Source organism: Uloborus diversus, chromosome 8, assembly GCF_026930045.1.
Source record: "Uloborus diversus isolate 005 chromosome 8, Udiv.v.3.1, whole genome shotgun sequence".
NCBI classification, from domain to species: domain Eukaryota; kingdom Metazoa; phylum Arthropoda; class Arachnida; order Araneae; family Uloboridae; genus Uloborus; species Uloborus diversus.
Genome location: NC_072738.1, coordinates 24,163,745 through 24,186,589, shown reverse-complemented (window position 1 = coordinate 24,186,589; position 22,845 = coordinate 24,163,745). Strand labels below are relative to the sequence as shown.

At 31.8% G+C, this 22,845-nt stretch overlaps 1 protein-coding gene across 1 annotated transcript in view; it reads right to left on the bottom strand.

Moving 5' to 3' along the window:
- Positions 1 to 16,150: 16,150 nt before the first annotated feature.
- LOC129227457 (uncharacterized) overlaps positions 16,151 to 22,845 on the bottom strand; it is a 66,009-nt gene continuing 59,314 nt past the window's right edge. Inside the window, exons 17-20 of the mRNA XM_054862019.1 lie at positions 21,069 to 21,201; positions 20,038 to 20,106; positions 18,662 to 18,841; positions 16,151 to 16,316 (exon numbers count right to left, since the gene is read on the bottom strand). Of these exons, the coding sequence (XP_054717994.1) occupies positions 16,275 to 16,316; positions 18,662 to 18,841; positions 20,038 to 20,106; positions 21,069 to 21,201 (424 nt within the window). The 3' untranslated portion in view covers positions 16,151 to 16,274. The remainder of the gene's footprint in view (positions 16,317 to 18,661; positions 18,842 to 20,037; positions 20,107 to 21,068; positions 21,202 to 22,845) is intronic.

The following is a 22,845-nucleotide window of genomic DNA, read 5'->3' as shown; positions in this document are numbered from 1 at the left end:
TAGCAGGGTAGTGGAACCTTGGAACAGCTTACCGGAAGAGGTGGTAATGAGCAAAGGAGTAGACAGTTTTAAGAGGGCCATTGATCTTCACTGGGGATTGTAAATTGACTAGGACCAGTCTAGCTGGGCCCAGAGCCTGTTGCTGGTTGTCACTTTTGTATTTGTATTTGTATATAAACTCTGTATGATGTATTTTAGACCGTATAAGTGTACACAGTCCTCTTATTTTGTTAAGTCGGATAGTCATCACATAATGAGTGATATAGATTGTGTATAAAAATGTCATTACTCCCTCATGAACAATTCTGATGTAATATAAATTATCAAACATTAATGAACTAATTAATTAAAATAATTATTTAATACTAATTTATTTATTACATTTTAGTTTGGTGTTTGCAAACAACCTAATAAACATAATTTTTTACTTTATTTTCCCCCTTGCTTATATGTCTTGAACCACTTTTGCCTATGACCATATCCCTCCCTGAAAAAATATCCTGGCTACGACCTTGGCTATTTTCAACCCTAAAAAATTTGCCAACAATTAAAAGAATGTCCTGATAGCTTTTAAAACTTTCAACATTGTTTCAATTTATAAAACTAATAAAAGTATAGTGTTGATTTTCTTTACTTTCAATAGATGTCTTGGAACAAGCAAATTAGATAATAACCTAAATAATATAAAATATTTTGTAAAATGCATAGCAAATATAAAGTGCTCAAAACTGCTAAAAATAAAATGAGAACAAAAAACTTGGTATTTCAGTAAATACTTCATTTTTATCTAAAAACAGCTTTGAATAAAATGAATACTAGTAACTGACTAGTATTCATTTTATTCAAAGCTGTTTTAGTTAGTAATGAATTTGACTAAACATAAAGTCATTGAGTAGAATAACTCAATGACTTTATGTTTAGTCAAATTCAAGACCTGAATAAAGAAAACTTTCTATTATTAGAGCTTTTGAAGTTCTAAATCAAAAACAAAGTGAATCCAACTCCTTGTAGACTAAAAAACATTTACCTACATTTACTAATAAGTTTACTTAATTAGGCTCATTCTATTATGACATTGCCAGATTTTTTTGCATTTGCACTTCTGTCAAATGCAAATAGATCATTGATATTCTTTACCTCTAGAAGGAGATAATTTTCCAACACATTCTTAAGTGATGTTGCTAGATCTGGAACATCGTAAAGCAAGATTAACTTTTCTTCCGAAATTGTAAACTGATTTATGGTAAAATTGCGGATTTTAATTGCATCCCCCATTATGAGTTAGGGATTATAAAAATAAACCTGTAAGTTTGATAAGTATTTAATAATTTATCACATTTACCAATTTTCGTGGTGATTATGAAAACCAATGAGAATTATGCAAAATCACTGGATCAATCATATTTTCTATAACGTATTCATTATTAAATTTTAAAAAATAACAGTAAAAAGTCTGTGCTTTATTTTTGAGAACACTGGTTGTAAAATTATTCTTTTGGCTTATTCAATGAGCGAAAATTATGGATGCTTTCTTTTCAACTGAATTCTGTTGTTAAACCAAGCAGCGAACATAACCAGAAAACTTAACTTTTGATTCTTATTTAAGTACACGCAATTGAAAGACTTAAAATTCATTTTTACCATGTAAAAGCAGTAGATATCCTAATTCGCTTTTATTTAGAAAGTAGTTCTAGCAGGAAAAAAAATTAACTAAAATTGTTGTAAGTACAACAATTGCTGTACTATTTAATATGACAGATGGGCATGCTTCTCTCTCCGAATACTACAGAGCAGTTCTTCAAAAACGAGGTCCCCTAAAAAAGAAAAAGATCCCAAATAACGCCTCACTTAAAATTATTTATTTATTAACATTAGTAATAGGAATTTTTGCCTCTAGAATTTCCGCTAATCTTAAATTCGGTATTATTAAGTATAAACGTCTCTAGTGTTGTTAAGCATAATTTAATAACTTATAAATTCCGGATCTTCACCAAGAAAGGCAGAAAATTTAGAGATTTATCAAAGCATTATAGTATGCCACTAGTTTGTAGACGTGAAGACAACTAGAGAAACATTCCTGCAATAAACAAACTGCAATTTTCATTCCTCGGAGATTAAATTGCATATTCGCGTTTCTTTTAATAACTGTAATTTTACGAAATAGAAAGCTTAATGATCAAAAGTTATCCTGACTGAAGCAAAGGGAAATGGTAGTTTTAAATATTTAAATAAAATTCATTAAAACATCTTTAAATACAAAGAGAGAACAAATTTAATCAGATGAGGCTCCCAGTGACTATCTTTAATTTTGAGCAAAAGCGTTAGGTTGTCTTATTTATGAATTTTACACAGCCCTAAGTGGATTGGAATTCTTCGTTTTCTTGTTTCTCAGGGAGCCAAAGGGTTATGTCTTTTGTTAAATGCTTCCTAGAACTTGAGAACGGAATTCAAGGATGTAGCAGGTTGAAGAGGCTCCTCCCCCCATGTTAGCACCCAATCATTTATTCTTGAGAGGATTGCTATCCGTCTCATTGCAGCTCCTGAATGGTTGCATTATAGCTCCTGTCCAAACCCCACCCCCTATCTTGCTTACAGCTGGCATCTGTGTCATTTCGTCCTCGTACCTGTTCATGTTAGAGCGAGTTTTTGATTTACTCGCAAAGTTTTCAGTAAAACACAAGTCTGCCTGCGCAGGTAATATTATATTTTGATCAATAATTTAAATATCTTATTTTTCATGCGCTTGTTTTGTTTTTATTGTGTTGTAAGCGTATCCATATAGTCATATATTGTAACGACATCGACAGAGCATCATTAAGTTGTCGCTATATCGGCCGATGTTATGTTTTGAATTCGGCACACTACGGTGTGCTACTAGGGTAGGCCAAATTCCAAACATTTCGTCTCCATTTTACAACAAGAAAGTAAATTTCATGGTTTGGGAGGGGAGGGCATTCGTGTAATGGTTTATTTGATGATGAATGTTGGAACAAAAATGCGTTTATCATTTGAATCGCTAATTGCACGAAAGTATATATATTCTAAAATGCCAATTTTATAAAAAATAATGAGACTTTAAACATTTTATGACAAGTTAATTTTATTTTTTACTGTGCCGTGACCTTTACGTGAATTATTTATGGAGTTTGCACTAAACAATCATTAAAACATTTAATATATTCTCGCTATTTCTATGTTGTGTGTAAGATAAACAATATGCTTCCTTTCTATTAATTTTAAACAACAATCAGAATCTCTCTAACAAAATTAGAAAGCTTGTTTTGTGTACCAAAATTTTCCCGAGTAGAGCACACGGACTTTTTTTTTTCTTTATTAATTTAAATTAACTTTAAATTCATCAGAGTCCAGACGCGATGATGCTTCTTGAACCTAGTTTTTTTTTTTATTGAAAATATATAAAATTGCCTTTAAAAGAAAAAAAATTAGATCGTTTTTTTCTCAATGCATCATTATATTCTTTTATTTCAAACTTGCTTCAAGGAAAGTTTTTAATATTTATTTGCGTACTTTTTATAAATCTGAATGCATCTTTTTTCATGACTTATTGTTTACAATTACATTTTACTTCACAATATGATCACATGCTCTGAAAACTATTTCATAAGCACTAAACTGCATACTTTTATTATGATTATCGATACTATTAAGTTTAGAATTATTTTCTTCACGTATTATTTCTCAATTGAATTAATTTATAATCAGGCATAAACCGCTAGTCCGGCACACCACAGACTATCTTTGGGCACACCGTCCGCGAAAAAATGACCGTTCCTCGGAGATTTGCACCAGTCTGCCTTAGAAACATTTTAATTATTCAATAAATAATCCCAACACTTGGAGTTAAATTTTTTTTCGTTAACTTTGTGATTACTTTTTTGGTTTTAAATCTCTGTACTGTAATTTTGCTAAAAGATTTATTTCTTTACGCTTAATAATTCCAACTATTACTTATGTCTTTACATTTAAATGTTATTGCAAGTAAATCAAGATAAACATTTTACTAGAAAATTATTATCTAGTTTTACAAAACAAGTTTTTTTTTTTTTTTTTTTTTTTAAATCCATGCTCTTATTTGATACTAGACTGGGAAAGTTAACAGCAATTTCTGCAAATTTTTGTCATATTTTACTTTTGTACGAACTTGCGTGTTTATAGTTTCCGCTGAAAATAAAGAACGAACGAACGTTAAAGTTTAAATATCCCAAAAAGTAGGATTTAATGCTAACTGCAACAATTCAGAGCTTTTAATTTCAGAAATTTCAATTCGTTATTTAGCTGACAAAGTAATGAATGAAGTTCGTATTTAATTTTTCTGAATCACTTTCTGTTTTCTCATTTTCTTGCTTTGCTGTTGTTGGGATTTAAAACATACCGAATATATTTTTTTAGCCTACGTTGCCAATTTAAATCTGCCCAGGGCTTAGTTTGCAATGGAGCTAGGCTCCTGCTTTAAGTCTAAATTTCATCAGAGTTTAAATATTGCTGGCTATTTACATATGAAAAAAAAAAAAAAGTTCTGAGTACTCTAGGACTTCCATACTTCTTTTGTTAGAAATTGAATTCTGAATCAGCGAACGTCTAAAATCTTAAAACTAGAAAAGTTAACTGCCGTTAATATTTGACTGCAACAAGTTGAATTTTTATTATCCTCCCACCCCTCTTCCTCAAAACATTGACTTTTTTTTGCTGTTTGAAAATGTATAAACGTTTCATTAAAAAAAAAACAATAATAATAATAATTTTTCACCATCTCTAATTTTAATTTCCTTTCCATTTCTGTAATCAACTGCTAGAATAATTTTATCAGTCAGTCAATAAGAAACAAAAATTGTCGATGACTGTTTTTCTTCTTTTTTTAAAAAATTGTTTTATTTTTTTTTAATCGGCAGGAAATAAAATGCTCGTAAGACAAATTCTTGTAAATCAAAATTTCACCCTTGAATTGATCATTTATAAACTAATTTCGCTTTTACAAGAACTGGTTTCAAATGTAACTCTCACTTACAAGTTTTTTTTCCTTTTATAATTAAGTATAGAGATTTAGAATTCGAAAATTTTTGTTTGTTAAAAAAATCAACACTGAAATTCCTTAAAATAGAAAACAGAACTTGCCAGTTAAAAGCTTAATTCGTGTTTTTTCTTTTTTTTTTTTAACTTTTTGAAAATTATTGTAACATATTAAACGACATTTCACAAGGAACAATTTTTCCCTGGAAAATAGTTTTCTTTATTTTAAAAGGATTTTTCAGCAAAATTTTCCATTCGAAATCTTCAATATCTTATTAAATTAGTTGTCACTTCCATCATATTCCATAGTAACAATATCAATTTTTTTTCTCCTGTCTTAATAGTATAAAGTTTGACTTGAACATAACTTAATAAAAACTTTATTACTTTTTTTTTTCATTCTAATAACATATGTCATTTGCAATTGTAAGTTTTATTTCTTCCAAAGCACATTTGAATTTTTTTAAGTGCAGATTACTAATATATTATTAACAACGTTACAACGCACAAACACTTAAATCAAATGCATGCCCTCTTATTTCGAGGTTACAAACAAGCTTATTTTTTTTTTTTCAATGCAACGTGTGTCTACTTATTTTCAAAAGATAATCAAGAAAAAGTATTTTTTTACGATATTTTCAAATTCAGAAGCTGAAACACTTTTAAATTGGAAAAGCCTCGAAATACATGCATATTTGTGCACTATAACATTGTTATATATATATATATACAGTGGCTCCCAAAAGTCTTCGTACACCTACGACTTTCAACGAAATAGGCCCCAATCAATTGGTTAGAATTAATATTTCGGAATAGGTATTTAATTATAAGATCTATGATCAATTTGTAACAAAACTACATGAAAAGTTTTTTTGAAAAAAAATATTAAAACTTAATTTTTTAAAAATCAAAAACCAAAAAGTGCCGGAAATTTTATCTCACAAAAGTCTTCGTACACTTTATAAAATGTCTATATATTTTTGAATAATCTAACTTTTGATTAAGTTATTAATTAGTAGAATATCATACAGTATTCATAACACCTTTTAAACGTCTGGGAATAGATTTCATTTTTTTTCTTTCTTTTTTTTGCGTAATTTCTGAGTAAGTGTTCTACCACACTTCGAGTCTTACTGTTTCTAGCTCTATTTTCGTTTTAAAGCCCTATTTTCGTAATCTAGCCTCCAGATATCTCTAAATACGTTACATTAAGTCAAAATCTGGAGATTTAGGGGGTATTTTTTAAACTTTAGGACAATTTTCTTTGCACTAGACGCAAATGTTGAAAACCGTGTGCTTCTTATCGTTACCTTGATAAAAAAAACAAAGTTGTTTCAATAACCAAATTTTTGGCTAAGAGTTCAAAATTGGTTTTTAAAATATTTAAAGGAACAGCATGATTCATTATTTCATCAAAAAATTACAAACTACCAAGTCCTGATGCTGATATGCACCCTCACACTAGAAAACCTCCACCGTCCTGATTAACTGATCCAAATAAGTTCTTAAGATTAAGTGCCTATTTTTTTTTCTTCTACTTACAGTTATACAACAATTTAACCAAAAATGTTGAATTAATTTTTATCTGTAAGTAAGACGTGATTCTAAAACGTTTTTAGCTTATTTATAATTGATTTTGCGACGAAAAGCGTAAGCTTTCTGTTTTTCGCACGACCAAGAAAATTTCTGCGAGAAGAGGTCCCATTTAATCCAGCTAATCATAGAACTTGGCGAACAATTTTAGGTAAAAATTAAATGTAATATGTTTCATTTAACTCTGCAGAAACGTTTACAGCACTCAAATGTGTATTTTTCATGAATTCTTTAACTTTAAATCTTCGATCACGTTTCGTCAACTTTGCCGGTTGACCTTTTCTTACCTTGTTTTCGGTCCGATTCCTTTCTTTAAAGCATTTTATCAAGCACTTTACTATACAAACAAATAAATTAGCTAATTTAGAGACATTTCAAACCAATTTACCACTACTGTGGGAAAAAAACTCAAATTTTGAATGGTGTTTGTGTTTTTTTTACGAATACCAGCCATTTTACACTAAAAAGCACAATATTAAGGAATAAATAAACAAAAAATTAAAGCCAAATGACTTAAAAGGGTCAACACAATGCAAAAATATTAATAAAACGGCATATGACAATTTTAATCATGAATTTATTCGAAAATATTTGAGTGTACGATGACTTTTGTGGCGTGTTATTTCTCTGTATCTTCGTTTTCTGACCCATTTCAAAAAGAAGATCCGTCAATATTTTGAAAAAACCAATAGGTTGTATTTAGAATGATATAAAAATGATGTGAAAAAATATTGGACTTCATATTCGAATTCAGTTTCGAGTTATTTTGGTTTTACTAAAAAATTTCAAAGTGTACGAACACTTTTGGGAGCCACTGTATATTTTTTTTTCTGGTCAATTAAAATATTATTATTTTTTTACAAAGTGAATTTTTAGCACAAACAAGTTATTGAAAACGGCTCTTAATCACCTCCAAAAATTAAATTTTTTCCCTAAAAATAAAAATGATGTTTATTGATATTTATTCAGCTGTTAAATCCCCATTCGTTCATTTTTTAAGAGGATTCTATAATTTTATACTCCGTCACAAAAATAATTGAAGTATGGCGGAAAAGAGAGAGAGAGAGAAAGATTACATTGGGGCTAAATAAACAGATTAATTACAACAGATTTGAAATGTTTTATTCGTTATTTAAAGTTTTAAACATTAATTGAGGTCAAGTAATTATAGCACATTTTGATTTCAATTTAATCCGACTCGTGACCCAACAATCCTTTTCGCTCGGTGGGCCCCCGAAATGTTCGATTTCTAACCTTGCAGTTGCAGGGACTGATCACCGCACAGGCCAACTAGGGCTGGGCCCTCATCTTCCTTAGGGGCCCCAAATTTTTTAAAAACTTCATACATTGCATTAAAAAATCACGCATTTTTGTGAAAATAATAAAAAATTCTTTTAAATAAATGCTTAACATTATTTTGCTTTGGCTTAAAGTGATAGAATAGAGAGGGGGCCTCCTAAGCATTGTGGGCCTGGGCCTCACTTTCAGTTAGTCGGGCCCTGCGCAGTTGAGAAACATTACAGTTGCTACTTTGATGATGGGTTTGTGACAAGTTGTATAGTCAAGCTTTAACTTGCGTGGGAGCTATAAGTTCTTGTAATTCTATTTAATTTTATGTGAAATTTTACATATCAGATTGAATTCACTTATCCACACGGCTGTTCGAAGAGGGGTGCAAGCCTGGCCTGAAGCCGTTAAATAAGCTTTTGCTGCACTACACTTTATTAATTTTTAAATATTTTTCTGTTCAAAAAATTATTTTTAAAATGCTATTACAATTCCATTCTCTTATGGCACACATAGATTTTAGATGAAATGATAAATTATGTGCTTTAAATATTAAAATGTCAGGGGTGCAAGTAGACTCAAGTAAAATTTTCTGAAGACAGTGAAATTGTCGGAAGCTCAACCTCCCCCCCTCCCGTAAAAACTCTTCAAATATGGAAACAAAACTCAGTGAATTTTTTAAAATATTTTTTTAAAGTTTTCTTTCCTTTCAAAAAAAAAAAAAAAAAATTAGTTTCTATCATTGATATATTCTTTTACCTATGCAAAGCGATGTGAAGTTAGTGGCTTTATAGCAAGGGGCTCCAACCTTTTCTACTAAAAGGTCAATTATCCAACAATTTTTCAGTTCAGAAGGTCAAGTTAGCGCTAGCCACCAACCCCCCTTACTCATACGATTTTTTATTTTTTGACTAAGTGCTCAGTGGCAGTTTTTGAAATCTTACGGGCTTAGTTTTCTTTAAAAATGCTTAAAAGGAAGTATATTACCAAATAAAATTTTTATGCATTTTTTTTTTCAATTGTATGTTTCCCACCGGGTCGTAGATTGGAGACACCTGTTTTATAGCATCGTTTCTGCCGTTTTTTTTAATGCAATTTTGTTTGATTTCTTTACAAAATAATAATAATTTACTAAAAGATCCTATGCATATATACACTTGCTTTAGACGCCTTTGTAACATTAATTCCACGATTTTTCTTAATTTCATTTTATTTCTTTGTACTTTCAGAATTTACCAAGTTAGATATTTCTGGAATAAAGATGTCCTGCTCTGGAATGTGGAGTGCTTTAGCGCATAAATGCAGCAAAATTAAAACTAAGGTAAGATAATGTTAGTTTCACAAAGTTTACCAACATAAAAAATTTGTCACTTTCACAAGGCACATGTTTCACCAGGACCTCGAAATTTAATTTGTGGGAAAAGGGCAAAACCACTTTATCTGAATTAAGTTCGCAAACTGAGATTGAAGAATTGAGAATAATAATGCAATGGCAATGGTTGTGCTTTTAGGGATGGAAAAGTATAAATTCATTTTTGTATCAGTAAAAATGACCATATTGTAATGTAAATATGAGTTTTCTCAGAATTCTGTAACAATATATTTAGTTTGGTTTCAAACAACTTCTCAATTTAGAAGAAATTCAGAACAGTGGTAGTAAAAAGAACCTAAATAATTTTAAAATTAGTTACAGTATTCTCATTTTAGAGAAAACTCTCTGTTTTTGTTAGTGCTAAAGTCTAATAGAGACTTGAAGATTAATACAAATTAGAAAATACAACTGTGTATCATAGCAAATTGTTGGTTACAAATTAATGCGGATCATATGCTATTACAGTATAACTTCGTTTTAACGATTTGCTCAATTTAAGGATACAGTTTACTGGCCCAGATTTGATTGCATTAAATGCTCCTTGATTTAACGATTTCCTTGATTTTACCATAAATTTTTCCCACTCCTTGACAATCGTTAATTCGAGGTTGTATTGTATTATAATTCCTATTACCATAACATGAAAGGAAGACTCGTGAACATTAATTCTGGTTTTGCGGGTAGGAACGTAATGTACGTAAGCGCTCACGGATTCCTAACTGATTTTGTACTTTGATGGGGCGGCATTTGGCTCTTCATCATTTGCAGGTACAGTGCATTCTCCACGGACTGGAAACCACTTTAATGTGGTGAGATTCTTGGTGGATGCCATTATCACTTGAGAATTTAGATGCTCAGTTTCTAAAAACATGTAAACATTTGAAATTGCATGATATGAATTGCACAAGAAATTTAATTTAGTAGCTTGCAATCCAAGCCAAATAGGATCAAGCTGGCGATTTTTTGTTTCTTGAAAATCTCACCAACTGGGGTTGGTTTTGAATTTTCGAGTGTGACAAGCCAACTGCATGCTACCACGACAGTTTGCTAGTTGTAAGCAGGGCCTGATTACCCAAAAGGCTCAGGAAGCTTGAGCTTCCCCTCAGAATTAACAGGGGGCCCAAAAATGATTTTAAAATTTCAGTTTCTGCTTTTGAATATACTGTTAAAAGTATTCAAACATTAGGACTCGCTGAATAAAAATTTTGGCAGAATTTTAAAAAGTGAGGACACAGTTCATAAAAAGTGGTGGCAAACTATTTTCATCTGTGGAATTCGCCCCAACTTTTTTCACACTTAATAAACCAATATACTTTTATCACACTTGATAAATTTTATGAAGTGATAAATCTGAAACAACTAACCACCCTTATCTACTGCGAATAAGAGTACAAAAGTATGTAATGACAAAAGTTCAATATGTGGGGGGGGGGGAGGTATTAAACTTTAACAGGAAGTCTGCTTTGTCGTTTTTGGAAAGAATACATATAGCATTTTGGCGAGTTTTGTTTCAATGTGCGTAGAATTTTTAGAAAACATGTACTGAACACAAAAGGTGTGGGGCCCTTAAAAGATTTAGCTTCCCCTAATTTCAGAGGTTAATTGGGCCCTGGTTGTAAGCTCACCGAGCTGAATTATATCTGGGCTGTTAATGAAGCAAAAATGACCATTTAGGCATTTTTGTCAAAAAAAAGTTGTTTGTCGAAAATTTCATTTTATGCTTTTTAATATTTTATGCAGCTAAAAGGTATGCATTTACCAATTCCAGCATAATACAAACATTTATGCAATTAACGTCACTTTTACCTCCTAATATCTAAAACTCTTCACGCCCCCCCCCCCCCGGGCCAGGAAAAAAGATTTCCTATTGTAGTAATTTATTATCACTACACAGCTGGCAAAAAGCATTGAAAGAAATATGAATAAGAAAATACAATTTAAGTTGAACTTATTCTGTTTCACAATTAGCACAATAAAAACACATACTGTTCTTTAATTTTAAATGCTTAAATGTCTGTTGTAAATGTTCTAAAACTATATATTTTACATAAAAAAAGATACATATTTCAGGCTTACCCACCCTTTTTTCAATGTAAGAACACAACATTAAAAGATATGCTGCTTTTTCTCCAATGGAAAAGTTTCCTTTTCACCCCATATTAGTGTATGCATTTTTTTTTTTTTTTGTAATTTTGAGAAAGTATGTTATTTATCAACAAAGGGCAGAAATTAATTTTAATCAATATCCTTTTCCTTTTTAGCTAAAACCCAACTTAACGCGCAAAGCGGATTCGCCAAGTTCAGAAAAAGACAAAAATAAGGATGATCTGGTGGTACCAGCGGAACGGACCAACTATGTTTTCTATTATGATATAGATTCCATATCAAGTGATGGTAGCGATGGAGTGTCCAGTGATGAAGAATCTTTTGAAGATGTCACCTTAACTCTAAGGCAGCAAATCGTTGCTAAAAACAAAATTATGAATCAAGTTAAACCTTATATTGAAGAGACAATAATCGTATGGTGTCCTGTTGTAGTACTTCCACCTGACTATGTCGCAAGTTTGCTAAATGAATTCGGAGGGGTAGAAGACTTTCAGAACCGATGGATTCCTGAAGAGAAGTTTTGTACTCAAGCGGCTTTTGGTGGAATGGTGGTCCAATACCAAACGAGAGACATGGCAATGAAAGCAGTTAAAAGTATTCCTCTTCGTTCAAGGTACGGATTTAGTCTCATCCTTTTAAAATTAAGATAATCTTTTTTATTCAATACTAGCGGTACCCGCAAGGCTTTGCACATAGTAGAAAATTAAAAGGTCATTTGGTTCGCATGTATATTTACAAATATTGGATGATGAATTTCTAGCTAATTTGCTATGTTCATTTGCTTCAAGGTGCACCCCTCATACTAACTAATTTTGTACCAGATTTCATGATAATCGGCCAAACCGTTTAGGCTCTATGAGCGTCACAGAGTGCTATCCCGACAGAGATCCAGATAAACTTTGAGCTTTATTATTAGTAAAAATTTAAAAACTTTTTTTGAGTGAGCATGATCAAGTTTATTTTATTTTTAGTACTAAATTAAAAAGTCTTAGCATCATGGATGTGCTAAGTGTAGCTTTTTCCGTACATTTTAAAATAAAAATATATCTAGAATTTGATCATTGCTATAACAGCACAACAGAGAAGCATTTTATCACAATATGGCAGGGGGGGGGGGAGAAAAGTTGTAAGTTTCGAGTTTTTTATTTAGGAGAAAAAACTTATATTTTTTTCTGTTTACCATGAATATAGAACAAAGTATTAGATTTGAAGTTTTAAGTTTTAAAATTTATACAGACTCAGAGGGTTCATATTTTTATTTTCCTTATAAGCCAGGTAGAAATACACATTGGTGGAATACGTTACATAAGATACATTGTTATAATTAAGAAAAAAAAAATTCTGTGCAGATTGACGTTGCCAAAATTTTAAAGGAAGGACATTAGTAATAAAATTATTCATTGCTAATTTATGTTGGAATTATTTTATATTTGTGTTCAAAACTCATCAAAAAATTTTACTAATATCCAGAGGGGGGCTTGAGTCTATATTTGCTCTCCTTAAGAGCACCCATGATGCAATGTATTAATCAATGAATATTTTTTGCAGGTTCGTGCAATCCATTTCATTGACGACAATGCTGAATTACTTAGCAGAATCTGAAATACATCATCCACAGTGCAATAAAAGTTTGACTTGTGTGACAATCAAAAGCATAGTTCCAATGAGAGACCACAAATACCAACAGTTGAAAGACTACTTATTTTGTATAGGAGACATTGCTGACATTATAGACGAGAGAAGCAATGAAAACGCAACAATATGCAAAGTCTGGTTTGTGTATGCAAGTCAAGCATACATTGCAATGTTGCTGTTGAATGAATGCCACTTTAGTTTAATCCCTCTGAAAGTTGTGGTGAAAAAGACGAAAAAAGAGAAAGATATCTTCAGCGAGGTCAGAGTAAAAATTTCTGACTACATGGAGAGAAATTCTTTTCCCTGAGCTTTGTGCGACATTTGTAAGACGAACCATACTTCCTGGTGATAAATATCTGTGATCTTTTTATGTATCTAAGTTTGAAGATAGAAAAAATAAATGTTCACTGTTCAAAATGTTGTAATTCATATTCTAATTTTGTTGTTTAAAATTTTAATTTATTACACTTCAAAAAATGTACCAAAAGAAAAAGGGAAGTCAAAACAGCATATTGTCGTCTCAGAGCAATAGTAAGATATCTTAATGTTATTTCTGGGATTAGATATCTTACTGTTGCTCTGAGGCGACGATATGGAATACATGACATTTTTCAATTTATAGTTCCTGATTTGAGGCATATCATGTGATCCGAGGTTGAAACAAAAATATAGCTATTCCTTCTTAATTAACTTCTGGACTGGCAATGAGACCCAGCAGACATTGCTGCAAAGAACCTTCTTCAGTTTACAACTTACTTTTGCAAAAACAGTTTTCATGTTGAACTTACCTGAAGAGTGTACATATAAAAACAAATTTATGTTGAAGATGATTTGTAGCTATATTTGACCAAGCCAGAGTCAATTATTGATAAATTTTGCTAAAAAAATTAAAAACCATTACCACTACTTATTTTTTGCTTCAGACTTTAATTTTATATCTAAACTTTAACAAAACGTTCATTAAAATAACATTTGATTTAAGAATAAAGCACATAGTTCAACTTGAACTAATATAACACATATTAATACTACCATGTGCAGGTAAACGTCAGTATCTGCAGAAATGAGTTTTCAAGATATTTGAAGAAATGTGTGTCGGAATCAATATTAACCATAGGGAAGTCTTGAAATTAGGCTTTTTTTTTCAGCGGAAGCCAAATAAGAAAGCTTGTACAATAAAGCTAACATACAAGAGATGACAAAAATGAAAAATTTGCAGTTACTGCCCTTTACCTGCAAACGGCAGAATACAAGTGAAGTACATGAAATACACCGCCAGCTCAGTCATTTCCAGCCGAGGACTGCAGTTTCGTGCTTATTAGCACTCATCAGCCCGGCATAGGAAAGTGACTGAGCAGGAGATGGAAAACCTCTTAAGGAAGCCAAGAGTCACTCGTCTGGTCTGCTAATTCTATATTAGCTACCAGTTTGTTTTGCACTCTTGGCTTCCTTAAGAGGTTTTCCATATCCAGCTCAGTCACTTTCCTATGCCGGGCTGATGAGTGCTAATAAGCACGAAACTGCAGTCCTCGGCTGGAAATGACTGAGCTGGCGGTGTATTTCATGTATTTCTGCTTTAGCCCTGGCTAATGGGTGGTAATTTACTGAATACATGTGAAATGTTCCTGCTGGGGTTCGCATTGTTAATAACCCACAAAAAGGGTTTTGTGGATCGGAAGAGGTTGAGAATTCATGTTTCTATTGCTTACAATTAAGCATAATACTTTCAGACTTAAAAATTGCTTTAAATAAGGAACTACAATTTTGCATCATAGCAAATCATTGTTTATAATAAAGAAATATTTATCATTTCAGTATATTACCAAAGAGACAATTCCTTTTTTTATAGTAGGAAGAGATATTCGAAAGCAAGAATGTACTCCTTATAATTTATAATATTAAATTATAGAAGTTGTTCATGTGTCTTACATGACTATCAGGAGTAAAACACTGCTTCTTTCCCACGGCTTTCATATATACTTCATTTACTTTTTTAAAAAACAGCATTTGTTTTGAAAATAATAAATGGTCCTACCCTTTTGTTTTGTAAATATCTAAAAGAATAAAATTCATGCACAACTTTTTTCCATTCAAAACGAAAATACAAAACCTGAAACATAAAAATATACGGGAATATTACATCGTTCATAAAAACTTCACATCAAATGTTCTTAAATTTCCGAAAACATTATTCTGAAAACAGAAATCTTCTGATGTTAAGCCCGAGTCTAGGATTTCAAAAAGTTTTATCATACTAGCTGTACTGTCAGGAAACAGACATCTGTGTTGTCATATAATTCATTTCAGCTCAATGATTACAGTCGAACCTTTGTAGCTATGAGTCATTTCATGCCAAGTGACCTAGTGCTCCCCACCCAACCGTCTCCAATTTGGATGACATTTTATAGAGGTGTATTTATGCCTTTTAAACTAACCTATGCAAATTTTCAGCTGCAAGATCCAAATCCTGAGGAATTAGGATCCGAAAAAGAAAAAAAAAAAAGTTCCATAATGGCAGATCAGCTTTGTAATTCAAAAAACACACACACACACACTAGAGCTTTGAAATTTTGGGAGCTTAAGTACTTCTGGCTTGTTGTAAGCTTTAGTATTTTTATGAGTTTAAGCTCATTAGTTTTGTTGTAGCAAGCATGTACTAGCAACTCTTGCCAAAGCACAGAGGAGATTCTTTCCTGGAATCTCATAAATTCTGGGAGAGAAAAATAAATCAAGCTTGTACTCTGTAATTCTATAGTGAAAATATTTGTTTTAATGAGTCATAGTTGCAGAGCACAAATACAGGTTTTATAAAGGATATTGTCATTCCAATTAGCTGCTCATGAAAAAAAGCCTGTTGTCAATGCACCATGGCTCACGTTAGTCACCTTTAAGCTTCTTTTCGTTTGTACCACTAGAAAGACCAGATTTTTAACTATCAAATTATGTTAATTGCTTCACAGAACATGCTTATTTTATTACACAAACATAAAATATTAAACTCTACTATGGAAGCTACATGTTCCCAAAATTGAAAACTATACATTACAATACATTAAAATTAGAAAAAATATAGGCTTAAAAATATTTACTTTCAAAAACTTTTTTTATTTCAAATCATACATATCCTTTTCTAACTTTAATCTGGGCACTTTTAGCAAAATATATTTTCATCATGCACAGATTAATTTAACATAATACGTTAAATAAAAACTTATATAATAAGTTAATATTTAGAAGAAAACAGAAATGATCATCATATCATAGTTGAAAATCCAGATTTTATCAAAGCTTCATCCTAGAAAAGAAAAGTATTGTAAGATAAAAATAAAAAACAATTTACAAAGCTCATACTAAAACATATGTTTAAAATTTGAAATGATTCAAAACATTTATTAATTTTAATAAATGATTATTATCATAGAACCCTATAAAAGTCTTCTGTGATAGAATGTAAGGGATATGAGTATCATGAAACAAATTTAAATTAGATTTTTAGCAGCCATTTTTGAGCTGAAATGTTTACTTTAATGCACTTTTAATGGTGAAAATGATAGTATGAAAGTTCTTTGTTTAACTTTAATAGAATGACAACATTTTACTGTGCTTAGGTTCATTGGCTGCTTTTTATTCAATTGCAAAGTGGTCAACAAACTGTTACGGTAGTCTAGAGGAAGGGGGGGGGGGGCGCATATATATATATATATATATATATATATATATATATATATATATATATATATATATATATATATATATATATGCGGCTCCCCCCTCCTTCCTGCATATATATATATGCAGGGTGTTCCGTTTTAAGCTGCAAGATTTTTATTTTTGCAACCGTCAATCGTAGATGTATGCAAAAATGTTCAAAATCAGATGCAGTGTTAAGATATTGAAAGTTTGAAGCAAAAATAAAAATGAGTTAAAAATACGAAATTCAAATTTTTATATGAGCCCTAGGTCCCCTAACTAATATTTAGAGAAATAATCTCCATTGAAAACTATTACCAACACAAAAAACTTGACATTTGTGCGACCAAAACTCAAGGAGATATTCCAGTTTATAGTTTTAAGGGACCATACAGAAGATGAGATTGAAACTTATCATTCTTTCAGAAGAATGACAGGTCGTCAAAGTAAGAAAACCAAGGTATTTATATTTTTCATTGCTATTCAAAAATAAATGCGAATATTATATCGTGATACGCAAAAACACACTACAAAAAAAACCTCGAATAATTTGAAAAATCACACTCTATGCACACATGTCATTTTAAACTTGTTAACCACTATATTTTCCCTCAAAAGGTGTTATTGATGGCGAGAGAAAAGTGGTGTCAGTCACAAAACCCTACGTTTCATGAGATTATTTTCCTAAATATAAGTTAGGGGACCTGGGGCCCGTATAAAAAGTCAAATTTTGTATTTTTTGACTCCTTTTTATTTTCACTTCAAACTCTCAATATCTTAACCCTGCATCTGATTTTGAACATTTTTCCAATTAGATGTATAAATCTAGGTCTAAGGATTGCGAAAATAAAGGTCTTGCAGGTTAAAATGAACACCCTGTATACATATTTGAAACTACTTTCTACTAGAGGCACATGAAATGTGTCCATTTTTTAGGAATTACTCTGTATAATGCTATTTTTAAACATTAAAGGGTCACCTGTATGAAATCCTGTGGCGAAAAAGAGGAAAAAGGAAAACTTACATGTATTTATGCTGCTAACTACACAGAGATTGAATTAAATAAAAAAGAATTTTGCTTTCTTTAGATAGTGACAAACGCAATAGTTTCTTGTGGCACAAAGTTTATTTTACCAAACAAGCCCTAACATAAGGAGTTATCATAAAAGCTATTTCACAACTTTTGAAGAGAAAAGTGAATTTTAAGATTTTCCAAAGAGGTGTAGTTACCGTATTTTCCTGCGTATAATCCGCGGATTATCTGCTAAAAAAGGCAAAGTTTATGAGGTGCGGATTATACGCAGCCGCGGATTATCTGTGATTTTTTTTTTTCGCTTAACACCAACGCATTGAACCTCAATATTTTTACAGTAGTAGGATTCACCGATCGAAATCGTACGCCGACTGAATGTTGTTTATTTTACGAAGCATGCACGTTCTTCATCGCTGCCTGCCTGTATGTTGGTTATTTTACGTTGCTTGAATGTTCCTCTTTGCGATTCAGGTCATGTAAAATAAGCAATATTACAAAGAAATAGGTAGCCATTTGCACAAGATTAGACCGTTTGCTCTTTTGACTTGATTCTTTGTTTTTCAAGCAATTAGCGAACTATAATCAAGATTTCAAAAAGAAATCATTATATTTTAGGTTATCTTTCAGATTAATTTTGATTATGCCTTAAAAGTAATTACTTTTTCACGTTTTTAGTTTAGTTGCTCAAATGGTATGTTAAATTCAAACTTTATTTTTTTACATTGTATTATCCGCGGATTATACGAAGCTTTTTTTTCTTCAGGCCGATTTTAGGACCTGCGGATTATAGGCCGCCCGCGGATAATACGCAGGAAAATACGGTACCATCAGTGAATTAATAATAATAATAATAAAAAAAAAACCATGTATAGAATTTATTATTTTAAAGATTATAATACAGAGGTTCCAAAACTTACTAAGTTATCTTTGAATATTTTGTTTAGTTGCTTGATTATTTCCTTTTTATGCTTGAAAAAATCTGATTGATTCATCATGCCTTGTTTTAATAAGTCTATCGCGGTTGCTCCAGTCTTCTGCTCCGAGGCTTTGATATATTTCATAGGATTAGGAGATATATTCAATAGATCTGTATGAGTCTGTAAAAATAATTTACAAGAAATGCACATGAGACCAACTCATACGATTCTTTTCTTTCCAAAGCAAATAATCAGAAAGTAAATGTTTTGTTATTTTTTTTTCTGGGGAAAAATAAATTCATTTCAACATCATTTGAGGCAGTGAGAAGCAAAGGGATGTAAGCTGCAAAATTAAAAACTTGGAGATAACCAGTACACATGGTAGGTGAACCACTCATCTGTCTTGGGGCAAGAGATAGTACTAGTAGCCATGGTAGGTGCTGCCGTAGAGCATGATTTAGAAAAAAACATTAATGAAAGCCTACCTAGAAAGTTATCTTTAAACGCGGGTTACTCAAAAGTTGAAAATGCCCACTTACATCTCTTTGCTTCTCACTGTTTCATTTGTGTAAAAAGATTATAGATACTCACTATGACTATAAAGCAACAAGTTTTAAGTAAATAAAGTATGAAATAAAACACAATAAAATGTCCTTTCCTGACTACAATTCCTAATAGGATAAATCAACTACTGAATGAACATTTAAGCACAATTTTATTCTTAAGAATTCACAACATTGTTTAAGACTAGCATTTGGCTCATAACAGTAAAAACATTTAATTAATGTAAGTCACTTTAAAAAAAAGAAATTGGGAGCACTTTTACCGTTCTGCATCAATTTTTTTGCGGGATTGAAAAGAAAAAAAAAGTGCAACCAATCCAGTGAATGAACACCCCCAACCAATGGACGAACTGGGGCACACTTATGACGTCATGGGGCTTGAGGCAGAAATTTTACTGAAACTGGGTCCTACTGATTTTTACAGAGAGAGGTAAAATTCATAGGCTCGGACCAGGATTAGCTGTTGGCTCTGAATTTTATTGTATAACAAAAATATAGTGCAAATAAAACATTGATAAAGTATCACATTAAGGTTGATTGCAATTTCTTTTACTGATAAGAGGAAGGGAGCAAATGTATTGGAATTAGCAATTGGCAGGTTCATTCCTTTTAACATTTACATAAAATTGCACTGGTTATTCTTGCAAAAGAAATGTGACTATTTTTTAGAAGCAAAAAGGAATGTTTACACAATCCCATTTTATACAGTTTTCATTTTATTCAATACAATCCAACTGCAATTTTCCAATGATCATAAATGTGCTTAGTATTAACCAAAATTCATTCTGACCATTTAATTAAAATTACACTTACAGGCAAGGGTGGGCATTCATTGTTTGAAAAGCGTCCATCCCATATACAAACTTCAATGCTGGCTGCCTCCTAAACAGAAATAAAAAACCTTTTTTAATTGAAAAATTTAGCTTGCTTTTAAGTCAATTTAAAGTTCTAAACTAAAAATGCAAAAATTAACTATAAATAGATATATCGATTCTTCTCATTGAAGGAACAGCTGTACATTAAATTATTACACAGGCATTGTATGTGCACAATATTATATGAAATATATTTAAAAAAAAAAAGAGAACAAGATTAGTTGACTTAGAAGTTAGAAGGCTTTTTTAAATATGAAAACATTTACAAAACACACAAACATTAACGTTAAGTTATAATGCTTTTAGTAGCAATATTGAAAATACACATTGCTTTAAAATAAAAAAAAATTATAAAATGTACAAGTCTCAAATATGAGACTTGTAATGAACCCTTATAATGAAACAAAGAAATTGTTGTTAATAAAGAAAATGTTGCATTGAAATCAAATTAAGCTCGTTATGACATTAATATAATCTTAAAGTTGAGCCTTTTTGCTTTGGTTAAAATTTTGGTTCACTTTTTCACTTTTGGTTTTATATCTAATCGGACTAAAATCAAAACTTCTTGTGATACAGTCAAACTTGTTTATCTTAAAAACCTCCCCATGTTAAAATTTTTGAATTTTTCTGCATTCATAGCATAAATTTAACGTTTCCCTTGATCCCCAGATATTTTTATCAATGCAGGAATCTGAGACAAAAAGCATCCTTTGTTATATCAGCAGTCATATACCCCTTTTTTTTAAAGCCATGCACAGTTCTGAAAGCAAAGTGACATTTAACTGCCCAGTTTAGGGATGGACATCACAGAGCAAATTTTTATTGGTCAACTGAATCCTTGGGAATACCAGCTGTATTGAGCGAGATGGTTTGAACAGCATATGTATAACAGGTTGTTGCATAATACATACAAAAATTATATTACATCACTATAATATTTATTTAAATAACTATCACTTCAAAACTTACAAATACTTTGACTTGATTTTTGAACTTCTTGCATATATAGTCCAATGGCAGATAACTTAATTTTTCAATTATGTCATCTGAAGGCCTTCCCTTAAGTAGAGGAATATGGTGTATGCCTGCATATACAGAGCCCCTAAATAGACATATTAAACAATAATCTGATATATCTGTATCACAGCAGCCCCCATGATTTTTTGCCCAAACACTAGTGAAATTGTACCAAAATGTTACTGGTGTCATAATATTTCAGTTTTAAATGATACATAATTTAAGAAAACATTAATCTTGACACAGAATAATTCAATAAGTATAATACACTGGCCTCAAAAAGTTAAGGTACAATCAGTTTATTGCGTCTAATTTGCAAATGAATGAATGTAGAATCAAAAAATTTGGAGGATACGTGTATTAAATGGTTTTTCATTGAATGTGTCATAGAAATTTGTATAAGTGTATTGCAAAAACGATTTATAACAAAAAAAAAAAAAAATCAATCTTGCGGAAAAGTCCCATTCTTGAAGAAAACAGAACATTACAGTGTTATGTAGTAAAATGTCATAGAAACAATATAAAAATGGGTTCTTATAAGGAATGTGTCCCCCCTAACTTGAATTCATTGGAGGCATCGATTTTCCATGCTGTTTATTAAGTTGCCGGACACCGGAATAGGAAGCGAAGGCTAGACACAGAGTAAGCCTTGTTCCAGCTCGTGTAACGACCTTGGAGAAGGATTTAAAGCATCAACCTGTCTGCCAATAGTCCCAAAGATGTTCTATTGGATTCAGGTCTGGAGATCGAGTTGGACATTCCATTCGTCCCAAATCGTGATCCTCAAGATACTCCTCTACAGTCCAAGTTTGGTAAAGTCGTGCATTATAATCCATCAGAATGAAGTCATTACCAATAGCACCAGCATGCAGGCAGACATATGGATCCAGGATTTCATCCCGATACCTCAGACCAGTCAGAGTTTCTCCATGGAACACATGCAGGTCATTGTGACCACCAGCGAGATCCCTGCCCAAACGATGATTCCACCACCTCTATAACTGTGATCTTTCAACAGTGTTGGATTGATGATATCTACCGCGCTGTTCACTCCCGATCAGTAGACGCCCTGAGCCACTCTCCAATGTAAATCTGGGCTAATCTGTGAACAGCACAGAAGCCCATTGCTGCCGAGTCCAAGAAACAAGTTCTCGTCCATCATAAGCGGATCCTTGGCTGTGGTCTGTTGAGGGGAACACACAACTGGTCATCTTGCATAGAGATCTGCATCGTGAAGACAATTTCGCACCGCAGTAGCAGAGATTCTTCTTTCTGAAGCTACAAAGTGGTCTGCAACGAACTATGGCATAGTAGTTTTCTCTTCTCCTTTGGGCCAAAAGAACTAGAAAACGGTCTTCTGCAGGTGTTGTAGCTCGTGGTCCGCCTGGAACAGGTCTTCTGGACACAGAATATTCGGGTTGGCATCGATCCTAAAGTCGCTGAACAACACTACAAGACACATTGAGACGTCTAGCAGCATTAGCCTTTGACAGTCCCTTTTCCATCTAACTGCCCTCCCCCTTAACGAATCAGGTAAGCAATGTCTCTGAGACATTCTCTAATCTCCATTGACTATTGTCACCGAAACTGACAACAACAGTTGAAAATTAACACAACTTACACACAAAAATACGAAAGCTTGATATTTGCATATTTTTTTCCTCACTCGTAAAAATATGTTTTTTTCTATAAAATAAAAGTGGTAAAACTTTTTTTCATAAATGGTTTT